At 45.1% G+C, this 25,616-nt stretch overlaps 1 protein-coding gene across 20 annotated transcripts in view; it reads left to right on the top strand.

Moving 5' to 3' along the window:
* The window catches only part of LOC139550147 (receptor-type tyrosine-protein phosphatase F), a 498,277-nt gene that overhangs the window by 261,044 nt on the left and 211,617 nt on the right, over positions 1-25,616 (top strand). For all 20 annotated transcript variants that reach the window (XM_071360808.1, XM_071360817.1, XM_071360813.1 and 17 more), the window contains 2 exons: positions 1,125-1,270; positions 5,640-5,781. In XM_071360808.1, coding sequence (XP_071216909.1) covers positions 1,125-1,270; positions 5,640-5,781 — 288 coding nt within the window. The remainder of the gene's footprint in view (positions 1-1,124; positions 1,271-5,639; positions 5,782-25,616) is intronic.

The raw sequence follows: 25,616 nt of genomic DNA, 5'->3' as shown, positions 1-25,616 counted from the left end.
TTACGTTACGTTACATTACATTACATTACGTTACATTACGTTACGTTACGTTACGTTACAACCCTTTACGTTACATTACACTACATTACGTTACGTTACGTTTCATTACACTACAACCCTTTAATAGGGATGTTGTGGACAGACACATGTTTCCAGACAGCGATTCTCTTGGAAGTCAGAATGATGCTTATCACGTCTGAAAGGCTTTGAACTCTCGTACACACACTCACACTCACACACACACACACGCACACACACACACACATACACGCACGCACGCACATACACGCACGCACACACACACACACACACACACACACTCGCACGCACGCACATACACGCACGCACACACACACTCACACTCGCACTCACTCGCACACACGTGCGCACACGTGTGCACACAGACACACACAGACACACACACACACTCACACACACACACACACACACACACACACACACACACACACACACACACACACACACACACACACACACACACACACACACACACACACACACACACATACAGGTGGGGAACATCCAAAGGGCAGGCATTAGTCTTGTTTCTTCTTCATCTCCTATCCAGTTTTTCTGCTGCCGTCATCCTGTAGAGGAACTTGTGAGGGAACAGACGGATAGACAGGAAGGGCCAATGAAAAGCTCTTCTATTATGTCTCTGGGGAGAGTCAGGAAGTAAATGTCATGTAAATGTAAGGTGGGTTTGGCTGGTGATGTGGTAGTGTGAAGGGTCAGAGTTTGGCCGTGTCGGTGTGTTGGACTAGATAAACACTGAGGCAGGTATGCTACACCTACCAACCACCTGTGTTTCTTTAATATATTCTCCTCCTTTACAGACTGGTCTTGCATATCTATACCTCTAATTGTCTTTCTCTCCCCCCTCTCTCTCTCTCTTCATCTCCTTCTCTCTCTCTCTCTTTATATCGCTCTCTCTCCCCTCTCTCTCTCTCTCTCTCTCTCTCTCTCTCTCTCTCTCTCTCTCTCTCTCTCTCTCTCTCTCTCTCTCTCTCCCTCTCTCTCTCTCTCTCTCTCTCTCTCTCCTACACTGAATTGTACCATGAAAGTATTGTAGAAGTAATACGATCTGTCCCTCTCTCCCTCAGGCTTACCAAGTTTCGTCAAGTCTCCCGAGGACCAGACGGGTATATCGGGAGGTGTAGCATCCTTCGTGTGCCAGGCCACAGGAGACCCCAAACCCAGGATCACTTGGATGAAGAAGGGCAAGAAAGTCAGCTCCCAGCGCTTTGAGGTACGTATGGAGAATCACACATAGTACAGGGAGACAGACAAGGAGACAGGCAGGGAGACAGACAGGGAGACAGACACGGAGACAGACAAGGAGACAGGCAGGGAGACAGACAAGGAGACAGACAAGGAGACAGGCAGGGAGACAGGCAGGGAGACAGGCAGGGAGACAGGCAGGGAGACAGGCAAGGAGACAGGCAGGGAGACAGACAAGGATACAGGCAGGGAGACAGGCAGGGAGACAGACAAGGAGACAGGCAGGGAGTCAGACAAGGAGACAGGCAGGGAGTAGGACAAGGAGACAGGCAAGGAGACAGGCAGGGAGACAGGCAGGGAGACAGACACGGAGACAGGCAGGGAGACAGACAAGGAGACAGGCAGGGAGACAGGCAGGGAGACAGACAATGAGACAGGCAGGGAGACAGACAAGGAGACAGGCAAGGAGACAGGCAGGGAGACAGGCAGGGAGACAGACAAGGAGACAGGCAGGGAGACAGACAAGGAGACAGGCAGGGAGACAGACAGGGAGACAGGCAGGGAGACAGACACGGAGACAGGCAGGGAGACAGACAAGGAGACAGGCAGGGAGACAGGCAGGGAGACAGACAAGGAGACAGGCAGGGAGACAGACAAGGAGACAGGCAAGGAGACTGGCAGGGAGACAGGCAGGGAGACAGACAAGGAGACAGGCAGGGAGACAGACAAGGAGACAGGCAGGGAGACAGACAAGGAGACAGGCAGGGAGACAGACAAGGAGACAGGCAGGGAGACAGACACGGAGACAGGCAGGGAGACAGACAAGGAGGCAGGCAGGGAGACAGACAGGGAGACAGACAAGGAGGCAGGCAGGGAGACAGACAGGGAGACAGACACGGATACATGCAGGGAGACAGGCAGGGAGACATACAAGGAGACAGACAAGGAGACAGGCAGGGAGACAGGCAGGGAGACAGGCAGGGAGACAGGCAAGGAGACAGGCAGGGAGACAGACAAGGATACAGGCAGGGAGACAGGCAGGGAGACAGACAAGGAGACAGGCAGGGAGTCAGACAAGGAGACAGGCAGGGAGTAGGACAAGGAGACAGGCAAGGAGACAGGCAGGGAGACAGGCAGGGAGACAGACACGGAGACAGGCAGGGAGACAGACAAGGAGACAGGCAGGGAGACAGGCAGGGAGACAGGCAGGGAGACAGACACGGGACAGGGGAGACAGGCAGGGAGACACACACGGAGACAGGCAGGGAGACAGGCAGGGAGACAGACACGGAGACAGGCAGGGAGACAGACAAGGAGACAGGCAGGGAGACAGGCAGGGAGACAGACAATGAGACAGGCAGGGAGACAGACAAGGAGACAGGCAAGGAGACAGGCAGGGAGACAGGCAGGGAGACAGACAAGGAGACAGGCAGGGAGACAGACAAGGAGACAGGCAGGGAGACAGACAGGGAGACAGGCAGGGAGACAGACACGGAGACAGGCAGGGAGACAGACAAGGAGACAGGCAGGGATACAGGCAGGGAGACAGACAAGGAGACAGGCAGGGAGACAGACAAGGAGACAGGCAAGGAGACTGGCAGGGAGACAGGCAGGGAGACAGACAAGGAGACAGGCAGGGAGACAGACAAGGAGACAGGCAGGGAGACAGACAAGGAGACAGGCAGGGAGACAGACAAGGAGACAGGCAGGGAGACAGACACGGAGACAGGCAGGGAGACAGACAAGGAGGCAGGCAGGGAGACAGACAGGGAGACAGACAAGGAGGCAGGCAGGGAGACAGACAGGGAGACAGACACGGATACATGCAGGGAGACAGGCAGGGAGACATACAAGGAGACAGACAGGGAGACAGGCAGGGAGACAGACAGGGAGACAGACAGGGAGACAGACAGGGAGACAGACAAGGAGACATACAGGGAGACAGACAAGGAGACAGACAAGGAGACAGACAGGGAGACAGACAGACAGGGAGACAGAAAGACAGACAGGTAGACAGACAGGCAGAAAGACAGACAGGTAGACGGGGAGAAAGACAGGCATATAGACAGGGAGATAGGGATGGATACAGGGAGACACACACACACACACACACACACACACACACACACACACACACACAGCATAAAAGTACACATACACACACACACACACACACACACACACACACACACACACACACACACACACACACACACACACACACACAAACTCTTCTTTCATGTCCTTCTCTCACTCTATACAGCAGCTTCATCTACTGTATTTTCATCTATCATCTACCAGCCTTATCCTCCTTTTTCTCACACCACCATCTCCACCATCCACCATCTCCACCATCCACAATCTATCTCCACCATCTCCACCATCCACAATCTCCACCATCCACCATCTCCACCATCCACCATCCACCATCTCCACTATCCACCATCCACAATCTCCACCATCCACCATCTCCACCATCCACAATCTCCACCATCCACAATCTCCACCATCCACCATCTCCACCATCCACAATCTCCACCATCCACCTTCTCCACCATCCACCATCTCCACCATCCACAATCTCCACCATCCACCATCTCCACCATCCACCATCTACCATCCACCATCTCCATCATCCACCATCTCCATCATCCACCATCTCCACCATCCACCATCTCCACCATCCACCATCTCTACCATCCACCATCTCCATCATCCACCATCTCCACCATCCACCATCTCTACCATCGACCATCTCCATCATCCACCATCTCCATCATCCACCATCTCCACCATCCACCATCTCTACCATCCACCATCTCCACCATCCACCATCTCCATCATCCACCATCCACAATCTCCACCATCCACCTTCTCCACCATCCACCATCTCCACCATCCACAATCTCCACCATCCACCATCTCCACCATCCACCATCTCCATCATCCACCATCTACCATCCACCATCTCCATCATCCACCATCTCCACCATCCACCATCCACCATCTCCACCATCCACCATCTCTACCATCCACCATCTCCATCATCCACCATCTCCACCATCCACCATCTCTACCATCGACCATCTCCATCATCCACCATCTCCATCATCCACCATCTCCACCATCCACCATCTCTACCATCCACCATCTCCACCATCCACCATCTCCATCATCCACCATCTCTACCATCCACCATCTCCACCATCCACCATCTCCATCATCCACCATCCACCATCTCCACCATCCACCATCTCCATCATCCACCATCTCTACCATCCACCATCTCCACCATCCTCCATCCTCCACCATCCACCATCCACCATCTCCATCATCCATCATCCACCATCTCCACCATCCACCCTCCACCATCCACCATCTCCACCATCCACCATCTCTACAATCTCTACCATCCACCATCTCTACCATCCACCATCTCCACCATCCACCATCTCCACCATCCACCATCTCCATCATCCACCATCTCTACCATCCACCATCTCCACCATCCTCCATCATCCACCATCCTCCACCATCCACCATCTCCATCATCCATCATCCACCATCTCCACCATCCACCATCCACCATCTCTACAATCTCTACCATCCACCATCTCTACCATCCACCATCTCCACCATCCACCATCTCCACCATCCACCATCTCCACCATCTCTACCATCCACCATCTCTACCATCCACCATCTCCACCATCCACCATCTCCATCATCCACCATCTCTACCATCCACCATCTCCACCATCCACCATCTCCATCTCCACCATCCTCCATCTCCACCATCTCCACCATCCGTCCATCCTTTGTTTTTTCCCTCCTCCTCATCTTTCTCTCTCTCTTCCTTTTATTTATCTACCCCTCTCTCTCTACCTCTCTCTCTCTCTACCTCCCTCTCTCTCTCTCTCTCTCTCTACCTCTCTCTCTCTACCTCTCTCTCTCTCTCTACCTCCCTCTCTCTCTCTCTACCTCTCTCTCTCTCTACCTCTCTCTCTCTCTCTACCTCCCTCTCTCTCTCTCTCTACCTCCCTCTCTCTCTCTCTCTACCTCTCTCTCTCTCTACCTCTCTCTCTCTCTCTACCTCCCTCTCTCTCTCTCTCTCTCTCTCTCTCTCTCTACCTCTCTCCCTCAATCTCCCTCTCTCTCTCTCTACCTCCCTCTCTCTCTGTCTCTTCTATCTCTCATTTGAGCCGTAATGATGTGTAATATATACTAGTAAAGACACCCCCGTATCTCATGAAATGAATGTTTTTTGTGTTTGATGTGGTTCCATCATTCTATTCCATCAATCAGCCTTTCCTCTGATTTAAAGTGACACCAGTCTCCACCGACTAGAGCAGTTAAAACACACTATCTCATGCCTCCTGTGTGCGTGTCTCTGCCAGGTGATTGACTTTGATGATGGTTGTGGGTCTGTGCTGAGGATCCAGCCGCTGAGGACACACAGAGACGAGGCCATATACGAGTGTACTGCCGCCAACAGTGGTGGTGAGATCAACACTAGTGCCAAACTCACCGTGCTAGAAGGTAAGAGGTCTCCTAGTCTCTCTCTGTTCAGCTGTCTTTCTGTGTGTCTCAAAAGCTTTCTCTCTCTCTTGCTCTCTCTCTCTCTCTCTCTCTCTCTCTCTCTCTCTCTCTCTCTCTCTCTCTCTCTCTCTCTCTCTCTCTCTCTCTCTCTCTCTCTCTCTCTCTCTCTCTCTCTCTCTCTCTCTCTCTCTCTCTCTCTCTCTCTCTCTCTCTCTCTCTCTCTTGCTCTCTCTCTCTCTCTCTCTCTCTCTCTCTCTCTCTCTCTCTCTCTCTCTCTCTCTCTCTCTCTCTCTCTCTCTCTCTCTCTCTCTCTCTCTCTCTCTCTCTCTCTCTCTCTCTCTCTATCTCTCTCTCTCTCTCTCTATCTCTCTCTCTATCTCTCTCTGTCTCTCTGTCTCTCTCTCTTGCTCTCTGTCTCTCTCTCTCTCTCTCTCTCTCTCTCTCTCTCTCTCTCTCTCTCTCTCTCTCTCTCTCAATTCAATTCAATTCAATTCAATTCAAGGGGCTTTATTGGCATGGGAAACATGTGTTAACATTGCCAAAGCAAGTGAGGTAGGTAATATACAAAAGTCAAATAAACAATAAAAATGAACAGTAAACATTACACATACAGAAGTTTCAAAACAATAAAGACATTACAAATGTCATATTATATATATGCAGTGTTGTAACAATGTACAAATGGTTAAAGCACACAAGTTAAAATAAATAAACATAAATATGGGTTGTATTTACAGTGGTGTTTGTTCTTCACTGGTTGCCCTTTTCTTGTGGCAACAGGTCACAAATCTTGCTGCTGTGATGGCACACTGTGGAATTTCACCCAGTAGATATGGGAGTTTATCAAAATTGGATTTGTTTTCGAATTCTTTGTGGATCTGTGTAATCTGAGGGAAATATGTCTCTCTAATATGGTCATACATTGGGCAGGAGGTTAGGAAGTGCAGCTCAGTTTCCACCTCATTTTGTGGGCAGTGTGCACATAGCCTGTCTTCTCTTGAGAGCCATGTCTGCCTACGGCGGCCTTTCTCAATAGCAAGGCTATGCTCACTGAGTCTGTACATAGTCAAAGCTTTCCTTAAGTTTGGGTCAGTCACAGTGGTCAGGTATTCTGCCACTGTGTACTCTCTGTTTAGGGCCAAATAGCATTCTAGTTTGCTCTGAATTTTTGTTAATTCTTTCCAATGTGTCAAGTAATTATCTTTTTGTTTTCTCATGATTTGGTTGGGTCTAATTGTGCTGTTGTCCTGGGGCTCTGTGGGGTGTGTTTGTGTTTGTGAACAGAGCCCTAGGACCAGCTTGCTTAGGGGACTCTTCTCCAGGTTCATCTCTCTGTAGGTGATGGCTTTGTTATGGAAGGTTTGGGAATCGCTTCCTTTTAGGTGGTTGTAGAATTTAACGGCTCTTTTCTGGATTTTGATAATTAGTGGGTATCGGCCTAATTCTGCTCTGCATGCATTATTTGGTGTTCTACGTTGTACACGGAGGATATTTTTGCAGAATTCTGCATGCAGAGTCTCAATTTGGTGTTTGTCCCATTTTGTGAAATCTTGGTTGGTGAGCGGACCCCAGACCTCACAACCATAAAGGGCAATGGGCTCTATGACTGATTCAAGTATTTTTAGCCAGATCCTAATTGGTATGTTGAAATTTATGTTCCTTTTGATGGCATAGAAGGCCCTTCTTGCCTTGTCTCTCAGATCGTTCACAGCTCTGTGGAAGCTACCTGTGGTGCTGATGTTTAGGCCGAGGTATGTATAGTTTTTTGTGTGCTCTAGGGCAACGGTGTCTAGATGGAATTTGTGGTCCTGGTGACTGGACCTTTTTTGGAACACCATTATTTTGGTCTTACTGAGATTTACTGTCAGGGCCCAGGTCTGACAGAATCTGTGCAGAAGATCTAGGTGCTGCTGTAGGCCCTCCTTGGTTGGTGACAGAAGCACCAGATCATCAGCAAACAGTAGACATCTCTCTCTCTCTCTCTCTCTCTCTCTCTCTATCTCTCTCTGTCTCTCTGTCTCTGTCTCTCTCTCTGTCTGTCTGTCTCTCTCTCTCTCCCTCTCTCTCTCTCTCTCTCTCTCTCTCTCTCTCTCTCTCTCTCTCTCTCTCTCTCTCTCTCTCTCTCTATCTCTCTCTGTCTCTCTGTCTCTGTCTCTGTCTGTCTGTCTCTCTCTCTCTCTCTCTCTGTATTTCTCTCTCAATTCAAATCAAAGGGCTTTATTGGCATGGGAACCATATGTTTACATTGCCAAAGTAAATGGAACAGACCATGAAAAGGGAAGATAAATAAACAGATACATAAAGGTTGTATTTACAATGTTGTTTGTGTTCCTCTGGTTGCCCTTTTCTCATGGCAACGGGTCACAAATGCTGCTGTGACGTCACACTGCGGTATTTCGCCTAACAGATATGGGAGTTTATCAATGTTTGATTTGTTTTCAAATTCTTTTGGGTCTGTGTGATCTCTGTAATTCATACAGAAACATTTGTCAACCCAGGGGGCAATGTTATGCTTTGACTGCTGTGTCCTCATACAGACTGCCCAAGGTGTTATTCTGCTGTGTCCTCATACAGACACCCCAAGGTGTTATTCTGCTGTGTCCTCATACAGACTGCCCAAGGTGTTATTCTGCTGTGTCCTCATACAGACACCCCAAGGTGTTATTCTGCTGTGTCCTCATACAGACTGCCCAAGGTGTTATTATGCTGTGTCCTCATACAGACTGCCCAAGGTGTTATTCTGCTGTGTCCTCATACAGACTGCCCAAGGTGTTATTATGCTGTGTCCTCATACAGACTGCCCAAGGTGTTATTCTGCTGTGTCCTCATACAGACTGCCCAAGGTGTTATTCTGCTGTGTCCTCATACAGACACCCCAAGGTGTTATTCTGCTGTGTCCTCATACAGACTGCCCAAGGTGTTATTCTGCTGTGTCCTAGATAACAGTACAGCCATTGCATGTTGTCTGTCCACCAAATGGAGGTTTGAACAGTCCGTTGTCCTGGGGTAATGGTTAAGATGTCCGTTGTCCTGGGGTAATGGTTAATATGTCCGTTGTCCTGGGGTAATGGTTAAGATGTCCGTTGTCCTGAGGTAATGGTTAAGATGTCCGTTGTCCTGGGGTAATGGTTAAGATGTCCGTTGTCCTGGGGTAATGGTTAAGATGTACGTTGTCCTGGGGTAATGGTTAAGATGAATGGGAGCTATCTGAAGTCGGTGGTTTTCTGTCTACCTCCCTAGTCCCACCCTAAACCCTATACAGTGCACTAATTTTTTTACCAGGGCCCATAGGAAATAGGTGTGTTCCCACACGAAAAAGGATCTATTTGATTTAAATATAGCTTCCTGTAAGCCAGCTTCAAGTCTCGTTTCTTGTCCGTCCCAGTCAGACATGTATTGGATGACATCACCGTGCGGTCTTGTCTGGCTGGAGGGTCTTTGAGACATATCTTTATCTTTCATAGTGAAGAGAGAAGTGTTCCTTCTTTCCTTTGCACAATGGCAGAGGTGTGTGTGTGTGTGTGTGTGTGTGTGTGTGTGTGTGTGTGTGTGTGTGTGTGTGTGTGTGTGTGTGTGTGTGTGTGTGTGTGTGTGTGTGTGTGTGTGTGTGTGTGTGTGTTAATGCTGGTAACGTGAGTCATGACATGAGCCAAACGTGAAAACGTTGAGATGAATGAGAGAAAAAAACCTCAGAATCAGACATCTAGTTATTTAGTGTAACAAGCAGACATGGCCTGTGATGGCACCATTCTCCCTATGGGCCCTGGTGTAAAGTAGTGCCCTATATAGGGTTTAGGGTGCTGTTTGGGACTGATGTCTCTCATAAACAACATGTAGCCTACTGGTGTGTAAATCATGAATTCATGTGTGACCCCAGTGTACTGTTAAATCAGGTCAATGAGTCTGACAGAGTTGTATCTGATCACGAGTGTGTTTTTGTAATGATATAGAGGCTTTCATTGAGGAAGTCTGCAGGTAGAGACGAGAGTTTAGAGGTTTACTGTAACAAAATAATCTATTCGTCCATCTCTCTCTCTCTCTCTCTCTCTCTCTTTCTCTCTCTCTCTCTCTCTCTCTCTCTCTCTCTCTCTCTCTCTCTCTCTCTCTCTCTCTCTCTCTCTCTGATATGCTAGATACACACACACCGTTTGTTCTGTAAGTCTGTATTTGGTTGTTTGTAGCCTAGTGATCTGTCGAATTCACTTTAACTGAGCAGTGACTCTCTGAAAGGACTGCCTCTCTCTCTACCCTCTATTACCAGATGAATGTCCCACAGAATGGGATTGGATTGGCACAATAAGCGATTAATTATCCTGAATATTAAATAATCATAATTAGTTATTAATGAATATGCCTCTTTCTCTGCTGAGCTAAAACCTTTAATTCACTAACACTTATAGCCACCTTTCATATTGTAATGTAACTGTTAGAGATTCCAGCCTTCTGGGGTTCTGGAGGAGGCAAAGGAAGCTTCGCTAGAAAAGCACGAGGCACCAGAGTGGCCTGCCTCCTACTCCTTCCTGTTTGATAATACTGGGTGTGTCATAGGGCTTTCTCCCAAATGGCACCCTATTCTCTATGTAGGCTCTGGTCAAGAGTAGTGCACTACATAGGGGATAGGGTGCAGTTTGGGACAAACATAGTGAGTCACGACAGGTAGTGTTGAAAGATCCAGGATGTAGAACTACGATTGGTTCAAAAGTGCCCACTCATCGACAGAACGTCTCCTTCACAACGTTCTGTCCTTTCTGGAGGATTGTGGGAGGAACGTTGAAGGATTGTTGGAGGAACGTTGAAGGATTGTTGGAGGAACGTTGAATGATTGTTGGAGGAACGTTGAATGATCGTTGAAGGATTGTTGGAGGATTGTTGAAGGATTGTTGAAGGATTGTTGAAGGATTGTTGAAGGATTGTTGGAGGAACGTTGAAGGATTGTTGAAGGATTGTTGGAGGAACGTTGAAGGATTGTTGGAGGAACGTTGAAGGATTGTTGAAGGATTGTTGGAGGAACGTTGAAGGATTGTTGGAGGAACGTTGAATGATCGTTGAAGGATTGTTGAAGGAATGTTGGAGGAACGTTGAATGATCGTTGAAGGATTGTTGAAGGAATGTTGAAGGATTGTTGAAGGATTGTTGAAGGATTGTTGGAGGAACGTTGAAGGATTGTTGAAGGAACGTTGTTCCTCGTTACTTCGTGTCTCACGTCAGAGGGCGTAAATCCTCCGTGACGCTCCTAACCTGAACCCGATCTGTCTTGTAGGTCGTTGGAACTAATATTCAAATTTGAATATTGAGCATCTGTCATTCTGAAAATGTAAACATCGTTCCACATGTTTTACGTCACAGCGCTCTCGTACGACTCTCCATGAAATGAAATAGGAATAGAATAACTATATATTATTACAAACGTTGTGGTCGCCAGGCAGAGACTTGATCAGCTGTGTAGCTCCTGTAACTGTTGTACCAAGATTGTTCTTCCTTCACTGACCAGAAAAAGCTTGCTTAGCCTGTTTAAATGTCCCTGAAGTTGTAGACGTGCAGTGCCACAATTAAGAGAAGCTGACTGTTGTCAGAAATCAGTCTGTAGATCAGCATGTTTCTCCGTGATCGTATCATCGGGTCAGCTGAGCACAGCAGCTGACTCGGGAAGGGTACTACTAATATTACTGCAGTGACCCGTAAAGAGGAACAGCTGCTTCATGAAAACTCTCAATAATGTTAGCATTGGGTGACGATGTCACCTAGGTAACCTTCTCTGGGTAATCTGTCATGGCAGTGTCAGCAGACGATGTCACCTAGGTAACCTTCTCTAGGTAATCTGTCATGACAGTGTCAGCAGACGATGTCACCTAGGTAACCTTCTCTGGGTAATCTGTCATGGCAGTGTCAGCAGACGATGTCACCTAGGTAACCTTCTCTAGGTAATCTGTCATGGCAGTCTCAGCAGACGATGTCACCTAGGTAACCTTCTCTGGGTAATCTGTCATGGCAGTGTCAGCAGACGATGTCACCTAGGTAACCTTCTCTGGGTAATCTGTCATGGCAGTCTCAGCAGATGATGTCACCTAGGTAACCTTCTCTGGGTAATCTGTCATGGCAGTCTCAGCAGACGATGTCACCTAGGTAACCTTCTCTGGGTAATCTGTCATGGCAGTGTCAGCAGACGATGTCACCTAGGTAACCTTCTCTAGGTAATCTGTGTCATGGCAGTGTCAAAAGACGATGTCACCTAGGTAACCTTCTCTGGGTAATCTGTGTCATGGCAGTGTCAAAAGACGATGTCACCTAGGTAACCTTCTCTGGGTAATCTACGTCATGGCAGTCTCAAAAGACGATGTCACCTAGGTAACCTTCTCTGGGTAATCTGTCATGGCAGTGTCAGCAGACGATGTCACCTAGGTAACCTTCTCTAGGTAATCTGTGTCATGGCAGTGTCAGCAGACGATGTCACTTAGGTAACCTTCTCTGGGTAATCTGTCATGGCAGTGTCAGCAGACGATGTCACCTAGGTAACCTTCTCTGGGTAATCTGTCATGGCAGTGTCAGCAGACGATGTCACCTAGGTAACCTTCTCTGGGTAATCTGTCATGGCAGTCTCAGCAGACGATGTCACCTAGGTAACCTTCTCTGGGTAATCTGTCATGGCAGTCTCAGCAGACGATGTCACCTAGGTAACCTTCTCTGGGTAATCTGTCATGGCAGTGTCAGCAGACGATGTCACCTAGGTAACCTTCTCTGGGTAATCTGTCATGACAGTCTCAGCAGACGATGTCACCTAGGTAACCTTCTCTGGGTAATCTGTCATGGGAGTGTCAGCAGACGATGTCACCTAGGTAACCTTCTCTGGGTAATCTGTGTCATGGCAGTGTCAGCAGACAATGTCACCTAGGTAACCTTATCTGGGTAATCTGTCATGGCAGTGTCAGCAGACGATGTCACCTAGGTAACCTTCTCTGGGTAATCTGTCATGGCAGTGTCAGCAGACGATGTCACCTAGGTAACCTTCTCTGGGTAATCTGTCATGGCAGTGTCAGCAGACGATGTCACCTAGGTAACCTTCTCTGGGTAATCTGTCATGGCAGTCTCAGCAGACGATGTCACCTAGGTAACCTTCTCTGGATAATCTGTCATGGGAGTGTCAGCAGACGATGTCACCTAGGTAACCTTCTCTGGGTAATCTGTCATGGCAGTCTCAGCAGACGATGTCACCTAGGTAACCTTCTCTGGGTAATCTGTCATGACAGTCTCAGCAGACGATGTCACCTAGGTAACCTTCTCTGGGTAATCTGTCATGGCAGTCTCAGCAGACGATGTCACCTAGGTAACCTTCTCTGGATAATCTGTCATGGGAGTGTCAGCAGACGATGTCACCTAGGTAACCTTCTCTGGGTAATCTGTCATGGGAGTGTCAGCAGACGATGTCACCTAGGTAACCTTCTCTAGGTAATCTGTCATGGGAGTCTCAGCAGACGATGTCACCTAGGTAACCTTCTCTGGGTAATCTGTCATGGCAGTCTCAGCAGACGATGTCACCTAGGTAACCTTCTCTGGGTAATCTGTCATGGCAGTCTCAGCAGACGATGTCACCTAGGTAACCTTCTCTGGGTAATCTGTCATGGCAGTGTCAGCAGACGATGTCACCTAGGTAACCTTCTCTGGGTAATCTGTCATGGGAGTGTCAGCAGACGATGTCACCTAGGTAACCTTCTCTGGGTAATCTGTCATGGCAGTGTCAGCAGACGATGTCACCTAGGTAACCTTCTCTGGGTAATCTGTCATGGCAGTGTCAGCAGACGATGTCACCTAGGTAACCTTCTCTAGGTAATCTGTCATGGCAGTGTCAGCAGACGATGTCACCTAGGTAAACTTCTCTGGGTAATCTGTCATGGCAGTGTCAGCAGACGATGTCACCTAGGTAACCTTCTCTGGGTAATCTGTCATGGCAGTGTCAGCAGACGATGTCACCTAGGTAACCTTCTCTGGGTAATCTGTCATGGCAGTCTCAGCAGACGATGTCACCTAGGTAACCTTCTCTGGGTAATCTGTCATGGCAGTCTCAGCAGATGATGTCACCTAGGTAACCTTCTCTGGGTAATCTGTCATGGCAGTGTCAGCAGATGATGTCACCTAGGTAACCTTCTCTGGGTAATCTGTCATGACAGTCTCAGCAGATGATGTCACCTAGGTAACCTTCTCTGGGTAATCTGTCATGGCAGTGTCAGCAGACGATGTCACCTAGGTAACCTTCTCTGGGTAATCTGTCATGGCAGTCTCAGCAGACGATGTCACCTAGGTAACCTTCTCTGGGTAATCTGTCATGGCAGTCTCAGCAGATGATGTCACCTAGGTAACCTTCTCTGGGTAATCTGTCATGGCAGTGTCAGCAGATGATGTCACCTAGGTAACCTTCTCTGGGTAATCTGTCATGGCAGTGTCAGCAGACGATGTCACCTAGGTAACCTTCTCTAGGTAATCTGTCATGGCAGTCTCAGCAGACGATGTCACCTAGGTAACCTTCTCTGGGTAATCTGTCATGGGAGTCTCAGCAGATGATGTCACCTAGGTAACCTTCTCTGGGTAATCTGTCATGGCAGTGTCAGCAGACGATGTCACCTAGGTAACCTTCTCTGGGTAATCTGTCATGGCAGTGTCAGCAGACGATGTCACCTAGGTAACCTTCTCTGGGTAATCTGTCATGGGAGTCTCAGCAGACGATGTCACCTAGGTAACCTTCTCTAGGTAATCTGTGTCATGGCAGTCTCAGCAGACGATGTCACCTAGGTAACCTTCTCTGGGTAATCTGTGTCATGGCAGTGTCAGCAGACGATGTCACCTAGGTAACCTTCTCTGGGTAATCTGTCATGGCAGACTACTTTTGATCTATCCCGTTAGCATTCGATACGAGATATGAGACATGAGATACGAGATACGAGACATGAGATACGAGACATGAGATACGAGATACGAGATACGAGACATGATACATGAGACATGAGATACGAGACACGAGACATGAGACATGAGATACGAGACAGATTAGTTTAGGCGGAATCAATGTGCTGATGTAAGACTGCTAGTTACTGGACTATCTGTCATAGTCATCCTGAACAGAACTCACTGCTAGTTACTGGACTATCTGTCATAGTCATCCTGAATAGAACTCACTGCTAGTTACTGGACTATCCTGTCATAGTCATCCTGAATAGAACTCACTGCTAGTTACTGGACTATCTGTCATAGTCATCCTGAATAGAACTCACTGCTAGTTACTGGACTATCTGTCATAGTCATCCTGAATAGAACTCACTGCTCGTTACTGGACTATCTGTCATAGTCATCCTGAATAGAACTCACTGCTCGTTACTGGACTATCTGTCATAGTCATCCTGAATAGAACTCACTGCTAGTTACTGGACTATCCTGTCATAGTCATCCTGAATAGAACTCACTGCTAGTTACTGGACTATCTGTCATAGTCATCCTGAATAGAACTCACTGCTAGTTACTGCACTATCTGTCATAGTCATCCTGAATAGAACTCACTGCTAGTTACTGGACTATCCTGTCATAGTCATCCTGAATAGAACTCACTGCTAGTTACTGGACTATCCTGTCATAGTCATCCTGAATAGAACTCACTGCTAGTTACTGCACTATCTGTCATAGTCATCCTGAATAGAACTCACTGCTAGTTACTGGACTATCTGTCATAGTCATCCTGAATAGAACTCACTGCTAGTTACTGCACTATCTGTCATAGTCATCCTGAATAGAACTCACTGCTAGTTACTGGACTATATGTCATAGTCATCCTGAATAGAACTCACTGCTAGTTACTGGACTATCTGTCATAGTCATCCTGAATAGAACTCACTGCTAGTTACTGGACTATCTGTCATAGTCATCCTGAATAGAACTCACTGCTAGTTACTGGACTATCTGTCATAGTCATCCTGAATAGAACTCACTGCTAGTTACTGGACTATCTGTCATAGTCATCCTGAATAGAACTCACTGCTAGTTACTGGACTATCTGTCATAGTCATCCTGAATAGAACTCACTGCTAGTTACTGGACTATCCTGTCATAGTCATCCTGAATAGAACTCACTGCTAGTTACTGGACTATCTGTCATAGTCATCCTGAATAGAACTCACTGCTAGTTACTGGACTATCTGTCATAGTCATCCTGAATAGAACTCACTGCTAGTTACTGGACTATCTGTCATAGTCATCCTGAATAGAACTCACTGCTAGTTACTGGACTATCTGTCATAGTCATCCTGAATAGAACTCACTGCTAGTTACTGGACTATCCTGTCATAGTCATCCTGAATAGAACTCACTGCTAGTTACTGGACTATCTGTCATAGTCATCCTGAATAGAACTCACTGCTAGTTACTGGACTATCCTGTCATAGTCATCCTGAATAGAACTCCTCACATTGTGTTTTAACTCTTGTACCAGTCTCATTTCATACTTCTAATTCCTAGAAACAGAAGATTTTTCCTTCGAAAGGTCAGCCAAGACATATGTGAGGAATGAAATGAAATGAAAAGGTGTCTAAGCAGGACAACAAAACAAGCGCCTCACCGTAATGACCTTTCGGGCCGATACTGAATTACAGACTGTGACCATAATAATCTGGTGTGTTCTGTCCTTGTTATTGACCTGGTGTTCAGTACAGGGTTGTGTTCATTAGGCATCAAACACAAGAAAACAAACTGAAACAGAGAAGGAATACCTGGATTTATCCCCTCAAAAAATGTGTTTATTTTTTGAAAATGTTTTCCGTTTGCATGCCCAAATGAACTTGAACCTGGTTCTCTCTCTCTGACACGTAAACAGCCAGGTAATTACTGCAAACACAATGACAACACTGATTGGCCATCACCTGTTGTAAAACATAAATCTAGAAGAATCCTTCCTGTGTATTCAGTAAACAGATTAGGGTGCCAGCGGTTTGGAAAATACCTGTTTATTTGTTGGCGTTGTGTATTACGGTCCCCGGCTGTTTGTTGACTGCCACACACACACACACACACACACACACACACACACACACACACACACACACACACACACACACACACACACACACACACACACACACACACACACACACACACACACACACACACACACACACACACACACACACACACACACACACACACGCGCAGACAGACAGACAGAGGCAGAAATGACTGCGACACAATGTGAGTGTAATAAATATCAGAAAATTCCGGGCGTGGAGGAGCGTGTACAGACAGACAACATCCTGACTGGATCAACAGGCTTGAAATCTCATTACACACACTCATTACACACACACGCACACGCACACGCACACACACACACACACACACACACACACACACACACACACACACACACACACACACACACACACACACACACACACACACACACACACACAATCGTATTATACTTCCCTTATCTTCCCTCTCTCCTTTACAAACCATTCACAACAAGCAGCAATGGTTTGTTGTATGTCTGGGTGTCTGGTCTCTTCTCTGGTGTCTGGTATCTGGTGTCTGGTGTCTGGTATCTGGTCTCTGGTCACTGGTCTCTGGTATCTGGTCTCTGGTCTCTGGTCTCTGGTGTCTGGTCTGTAGTATCTGGTGTCTGGTATCTGGTATCTGGTATCTGGTGTCTGGTATCTTGTGTCTGGTCTCTGGTATCTGGTATCTGGTCTCTGGTATCTGGTCTCTGGTATCTGGTATCTGGTATCTGGTATCTGGTATCTGGTCTCTGGTATCTGGTGTCTAGTATCTGGTGTCTGGTATCTGGTCTCTGGTATCTGGTGTCTGGTCTCTGATCTCTGGTGTCTGATCTCTGGTCTCTTCTCTGGTCTCTTCTCTGGTCTCTGGTCTCTGGTCTCTGGTATCTGGTCTCTGGTCTCTGGTCTCTGGTGTCTGGTATCTGGTCTCTGGTGTCTGGTGTCTGGTCTCTGGTATCTGGTCTCTGGTGTCTGGTATGGGTCTCTGGTCTCTGGTATCTGGTCTCTGGTCTTGGCTCATTCTCAACCCTGCACATTTGCGTTTCTTTGGTTAGAGTTTAGGGTAGAGGAGAGGAGAAGAAGTGAGAGGAGAGGAGGAGAGAGGAGAGGAGAGGGGCGAGGAGGAGGGAAGGAGAGAGTTTAGAGGAGAGGCGAGGAGAGGAGAGAGTTTAGAGGAGAAACCATCCTGTTCCTAGAGATATTTGGCCTTTGAGGAAAACTGTGTTTTTGGCAGTGTAAAGGAAAAACACACACACACACAACCAAACACAGACACACCTCTCCTCCCCCACAGTGTGTCTGAGGCTAGTCTGACGGTCCATGTCACAAGTTTAATTTCTCCCACCATCTGCTGGCTGGAAGCCCGGCGTCATAGATCATAACCATCCTGACAGATACCAACTGCATCTGTCCATCCAGCCTCTCTCCTCTCTCAAGGACTCACACAATATGGCAGGCATGGAGGAGTCTCATCTCCACTCTTTCTCTATCTCTCTCTCTCTATGTCTTTGTGTCTCTCTGTCTCTTTCTTTCTTTTTCTCTTTCTTTCTTTCTTTCTCTCTCTCTCTCTCTCTCTCTCTCTCTCTCTCTCTCTCTCTCTCTCTCTCTCTCTCTGTCTTTGTGTCTTTCTTTATTTCTTTCTGTTATTCTGTCTATCTCTCTTTCTTTCTTTTTCTCTCTGTCTCTCCCTGTCTCTCTCTCGGTCTCTCTGTCTCTCCCTGTCTCTCTCTCTGTCTGTCTCTCTCTTTCTTTCTCTCTGCCTGTCCTCTCCTCTCCAGGCTAACTGTATATCTGATCTCTGGGGTGTGTGTGTGTGTGTTGTCAATGTTGATCATGGTTTTGGCTTCAGGGAGGACTAAGCCAATGAGGTGGGAGAGGTACAGGTAGAAAACAGAGGAGGGAGAGGTAGAAAACAGAGAGAGAGAGGGAGAGACAAGGATATCCCTACCGGCCAAACCCCCCCTAACCCGGACGACGCTGGGCCAATTGTGCGTCGCCCCATGGACCTCCCGGTCGCGGCCGGCTGCGACAGAGCCTTGGTGCGAACCCAGAGTCTCTGGTGGCACAGCTAGCACTGCCATGCAGAGCCCTAGACCACTGTGCCACCCAGGAGGCCCGATGTTAACATTTTCAACAGTAGGAAACGTTTGAAATTTGATGGGTTGAAGCAGCGAGTATAACCAGTGTTTTTGTGGTGTGGATTCTATTTTCTTAGGTGATTTATCATTACTCAGGTGTTTTATCATTACGCAGGTGTTTTATCATTACGCAGGTGTTTTATCATTACGCATGTGTTTTATCAGGTGTTTTATCATTACTCAGGTGTCTTATCATTACGCAGGTGTTTTATCATTACGCAGGTGTTTTATCAGGTGTTCTATCATTACTCAGGTGATTTATCATTACTCAGGTGATTTATCAGGTGTTTTATCATTACTCAGGTGTTTTATCAGGTGTTTTATCATTACTCAGGTGTTTTATCATTACTCAGGTGTTTTATCAGGTGTTTTATCATTACTCAGGTGATTTATCATTACTCAGGTGATTTATCAGGTGTTTTATCATTACTCAGGTGATTTATCAGGTGTTTTATCAGGTGTTTTATCATTACTCAGGTGATTTATCATTACTCAGGTGATTTATCAGGTGTTTTATCATTACTCAGGTGATTTATCATTACTCAGGTGATTTATCAGGTGTTTTATCATTACTCAGGTGATTTATCATTACTCAGGTGATTTATCAGGTGTTTTATCATTACTCAGGTGATTTATCATTACTCAGGTGTTTTATCAGGTGTTTTATCATTACTCAGGTGTTTTATCAGGTGTTTTATCAGGTGTTTTATCATTACTCAGGTGTTTTATCATTACTCAGGTGATTTATCAGGTGTTTTATCAGGTGTTTTATCATTACTCAGGTGTTTTATCATTACTCAGGTGTTTTATCAGGTGTTTTATCAGGTGTTTTATCATTACTCAGGTGTTTTATCAGGTGTTTTATCATTACTCAGGTGTTTTATCATTACTCAGGTGTTTTATCAGGTGTTTTATCAGGTGTTTTATCATTACTCAGGTGTTTTATCAGGTGTTTTATCATTACTCAGGTGATTTATCATTACTCAGGTGTTTTATCAGGTGTTTTATCAGGTGTTTTATCATTACTCAGGTGTTTTATCATTACTCAGGTGTTTTATCAGGTGTTTTATCAGGTGTTTTATCATTACTCAGGTGTTTTATCATTACTCAGGTGTTTTATCAGGTGTTTTATCATTACTCAGGTGTTTTATCATTACTCAGGTGTTTTATCAGGTGTTTTATCATTACTCAGGTGTTTTATCAGGTGTTTTATCATTACTCAGGTGTTTTATCATTACTCAGGTGTTTTATCATTACTCAGGTGTTTTATCAGGTGTTTTATCATTACTCAGGTGTTTTATCATTACTCAGGTGTTTTATCAGGTGTTTTATCATTACTCAGGTGTTTTATCATTACTCAGGTGTTTTATCAGGTGTTTTATCAGGTGTTTTATCATTACTCAGGTGTTTTATCAGGTGTTTTATCATTACTCAGGTGTTTTATCATTACTCAGGTGTTTTATCAGGTGTTTTATCAGGTGTTTTATCATTACTCAGGTGTTTTATCATTACTCAGGTGTTTTATCAGGTGTTTTATCATTACTCAGGTGTTTTATCATTACTCAGGTGTTTTATCAGGTGTTTTATCAGGTGTTTTATCATTACTCAGGTGTTTTATCAGGTGTTTTATCATTATTCAGGTGTTTTATCATTACTCAGGTGTTTTATCAGGTGTTTTATCAGGTGTTTTATCATTACTCAGGTGTTTTATCAGGTGTTTTATCATTACTCAGGTGTTTTATCATTACTCAGGTGTTTTATCAGGTGTTTTATCATTACTCAGGTGTTTTATCATTACTCAGGTGTTTTATCAGGTGTTTTATCATTACTCAGGTGTTTTATCATTACTCAGGTGTTTTATCAGGTGTTTTATCAGGTGTTTTATCATTACTCAGGTGTTTTATCATTACTCAGGTGTTTTATCATTACTCAGGTGTTTTATCATTACTCAGGTGTTTTATCAGGTGTTTTATCAGGTGTTTTATCATTACTCAGGTGTTTTATCAGGTGTTTTATCAGGTGTTTTATCATTACTCAGGTGTTTTATCAGGTGTTTTATCAGGTGTTTTATCATTACTCAGGTGTTTTATCAGGTGTTTTATCAGGTGTTTTATCATTACTCAGGTGTTTTATCATTACTCAGGTGTTTTATCATTACTCAGGTGTTTTATCAGGTGTTTTATCAGGTGTTTTATCATTACTCAGGTGTTTTATCATTACTCAGGTGTTTTATCATTACTCAGGTGTTTTATCAGGTGTTTTATCATTACTCAGGTGTTTTATCATTACTCAGGTGTTTTATCAGGTGTTTTATCATTACTCAGGTGTTTTATCAGGTGTTTTATCATTACTCAGGTGTTTTATCATTACTCAGGTGTTTTATCAGGTGTTTTATCAGGTGTTTTATCATTACTCAGGTGTTTTATCATTACTCAGGTGTTTTATCATTACTCAGGTGTTTTATCATTACTCAGGTGTTTTATCAGGTGTTTTATCAGGTGTTTTATCATTACTCAGGTGTTTTATCAGGTGTTTTATCAGGTGTTTTATCATTACTCAGGTGTTTTATCAGGTGTTTTATCAGGTCTTTTATCATTACTCAGGTGTTTTATCATTACTCAGGTGTTTTATCATTACTCAGGTGTTTTATCAGGTGTTTTATCAGGTGTTTTATCATTACTCAGGTGTTTTATCATTACTCAGGTGTTTTATCATTACTCAGGTGTTTTATCAGGTGTTTTATCATTACTCAGGTGTTTTATCATTACTCAGGTGTTTTATCAGGTGTTTTATCATTACTCAGGTGTTTTATCAGGTGTTTTATCATTACTCAGGTGTTTTATCATTACTCAGGTGTTTTATCAGGTGTTTTATCAGGTGTTTTATCATTACTCAGGTGTTTTATCATTACTCAGGTGTTTTATCATTACTCAGGTGTTTTATCATTACTCAGGTGTTTTATCAGGTGTTTTATCAGGTGTTTTATCATTACTCAGGTGTTTTATCAGGTGTTTTATCAGGTGTTTTATCATTACTCAGGTGTTTTATCAGGTGTTTTATCAGGTCTTTTATCATTACTCAGGTGTTTTATCATTACTCAGGTGTTTTATCATTACTCAGGTGTTTTATCATTACTCAGGTGTTTTATCAGGTGTTTTATCAGGTGTTTTATCATTACTCAGGTGTTTTATCATTACTCAGGTGTTTTATCATTACTCAGGTGTTTTATCAGGTGTTTTATCAGGTGTTTTATCATTACTCAGGTGTTTTATCAGGTGTTTTATCAGGTGTTTTATCATTACTCAGGTGTTTTATCATTACTCAGGTGTTTTATCAGGTGTTTTATCAGGTGTTTTATCATTACTCAGGTGTTTTATCATTACTCAGGTGTTTTATCAGGTGTTTTATCAGGTGTTTTATCATTACTCAGGTGTTTTATCAGGTGTTTTATCATTACTCAGGTGTTTTATCATTACTCAGGTGTTTTATCAGGTGTTTTATCAGGTGTTTTATCATTACTCAGGTGTTTTATCAGGTGTTTTATCATTACTCAGGTGTTTTATCATTACTCAGGTGTTTTATCAGGTGTTTTATCATTACTCAGGTGTTTTATCATTACTCAGGTGTTTTATCAGGTGTTTTATCATTACTCAGGTGTTTTATCATTACTCAGGTGTTTTATCAGGTGTTTTATCATTACTCAGGTGTTTTATCATTACTCAGGTGTTTTATCATTACTCAGTATTGAAACCAAACCATATGATTTGAATGAGAAGTATTATAATGAGCATGAAAAGGTGAATGTAAGAAGTGCTCATCATTTCAGAAAGGCTACATGTCATATTAAACAGCATATAAACTCTCTAAATAGGTCAGGAACCAGACAGGGAGACTAAGAAGGAACATAAATTAATTATTTAGGTTATATTATTTCAATTATTTCAAGACTATAGCCTACAAAGAAATACATTGTGAAGCAGTTGAGAGTGTGAACATTTTAGGCAAAATAACCCAATCAAAACGGAAAGCTCCTTGAACGTGGGAATATACCAGATCAATTGGGCCAAAACCACCCATGGTATATTGTATAGATAATAGAACAAACATGAACAAAACTTTTAAGAGATCTGATTTTTAGTTTATAAATACTTTGCTACAATGACACACTTAGTTATCTACCCACCTCGTTCCTGTCTTTTAGCAGATGATGTCTCTGTAATGTCTCCCTGATGTCTCTGTAATGTCTCCCTGATGTCTCTGTAATGTCTCCCTGATGTCTCCCTGATGTCTCTGTAATGTCTCTCTGATGTCTCTCTGATGTCTCTGTGATGTCTCTGTAATGTCTCCCTGATGTCTCTGGAATGTCTCTCTGATGTCTCTGTAATGTCTCCCTGATGTCTCCCTGATGTCTCTGTAATGTCTCCCTGATGTCTCCCTGATGTCTCCCTGATGTCTCTGTAATGTCTCCCTGATGTCTCTGGAATGTCTCTCTGATGTCTCTGTAATGTCTCCCTGATGTCTCCCTGATGTCTCTGTAATGTCTCCCTGATGTCTCCCTGATGTCTCTGTAATGTCTCCCTGATGTCTCCCTGATGTCTCTGTAATGTCTCCCTGATGTCTCTGGAATGTCTCTCTGATGTCTCTGTAATGTCTCCCTGATGTCTCCCTGATGTCTCTGTAATGTCTCCCTGATGTCTCTGGAATGTCTCTCTGATGTCTCTGTAATGTCTCCCTGATGTCTCTCTGATGTCTCTGTGATGTCTCCCTGATGTCTCCCTGATGTCTCTGTAATGTCTCCCTGATGTCTCTGGAATGTCTCTCTGATGTCTCTGTAATGTCTCCCTGATGTCTCTGTAATGTCTCCCTGATGTCTCTGTAATGTCTCTCTGATGTCTCTCTGATGTCTCTGTGATGTCTCCGTGATGTCTCTCTGATGTCTCTCTGATGTCTCTGTGATGTCTCTGTAATGTCTCCCTGATGTCTCTGTAATGTCTCTCTGATGTCTCTGTAATGTCTCTCTGATGTCTCTGTAATGTCTCTCTGATGTCTCTCTGATGTCTCTGTGATGTCTCCGTGATGTCTCTCTGATGTCTCTCTGATGTCTCTGTGATGTCTCTGTAATGTCTCCCTGATGTCTCTCTGATGTCTCTGTAATGTCTCCCTGATGTCTCTGTAATGTCTCTCTGATGTCTCTCTGATGTCTCTGTGATGTCTCTGTAATGTCTCCCTGATGTCTCTGTAATGTCTCTCTGATGTCTCTCTGATGTCTCTGTGATGTCTCCCTGATGTCTCTCTGATGTCTCTGTGATGTCTCTGTAATGTCTCCCTGATGTCTCCCTGATGTCTCTGTAATGTCTCCCTGATGTCTCCCTGATGTCTCTGTAATGTCTCCCTGATGTCTCTGTAATGTCTCTCTGATGTCTCTCTGATGTCTCTGTGATGTCTCCCTGATGTCTCTGTAATGTCTCTCTGATGTCTCTGTAATGTCTCCCTGATGTCTCTCTGATGTCTCTCTGATGTCTCTGTGATGTCTCTCTGATGTCTCTGTAATGTCTCCCTGATGTCTCTCTGATGTCTCTCTGATGTCTCTGTGATGTCTCTCTGATGTCTCTGTAATGTCTCCCTGATGTCTCTCTGATGTCTCTGTGATGTCTCTGTGATGTCTCTGTGATGTCTCTGTGATGTCTCTGTAATGTCTCCCTGATGTCTCTCTGATGTCTCTGTGATGTCTCTCTGATGTCTCTGTAATGTCTCCCTGATGTCTCTGTAATGTCTCTCTGATGTCTCTCTGATGTCTCTGTGATGTCTCCCTGATGTCTCTGTAATGTCTCCCTGATGTCTCTGTAATGTCTCTCTAATGTCTCTGTGATGTCTCTGTAATGTCTCCCTGATGTCTCTGTAATGTCTCCCTGATGTCTCCCTGATGTCTCCCTGATGTCTCTGTAATGTCTCCCTGATGTCTCTGTAATGTCTCCCTGATGTCTCCCTGATGTCTCTGTAATGTCTCCCTGATGTCTCTGTAATGTCTCCCTGATGTCTCCCTGATGTCTCCCTGATGTCTCTGTAATGTCTCCCTGATGTCTCTGTAATGTCTCCCTGATGTCTCCCTGATGTCTCCCTGATGTCTCTGTAATGTCTCTCTGATGTCTCTGTAATGTCTCCCTGATGTCTCTGTAATGTCTCCCTGATGTCTCTGTAATGTCTCTCTGATGTCTCTCTGATGTCTCTGTGATGTCTCCGTGATGTCTCCCTGATGTCTCTCTGATGTCTCTGTAATGTCTCCCTGATGTCTCTCTGATGTCTCCGTGATGTCTCTCTGATGTCTCCCTGATGTCTCCCTGATATCTCTTTGCATTCTCCCATCCTCCTCCTATATAATTACAGTTATAACACAGACAGAGGGAGAGACATTGGTTGTGTGGATACGTGTATTAGAGGCCTGTCAACCCACAGAGACACACACACACACCCACACATAGAGAGACACACACACACACACACACACACCCACACACAGAGACACACACACCCACACACAGAGACACCACACACACACACACCCACACACAGAGACACCACACACACACACCCACACACAGAGACACCAGACACACACCCACACACAGAGACACCACACACACACCCACACACAGAGACACCACACACACACACA

The sequence above is a fragment of the Salvelinus alpinus genome, chromosome 23 (assembly GCF_045679555.1).
Source record: "Salvelinus alpinus chromosome 23, SLU_Salpinus.1, whole genome shotgun sequence".
NCBI classification, from domain to species: Eukaryota; Metazoa; Chordata; class Actinopteri; order Salmoniformes; family Salmonidae; genus Salvelinus; species Salvelinus alpinus.
Note: the sequence above shows the minus strand (reverse complement) of the source record. Positions and strands in the feature narration are given on the sequence as shown.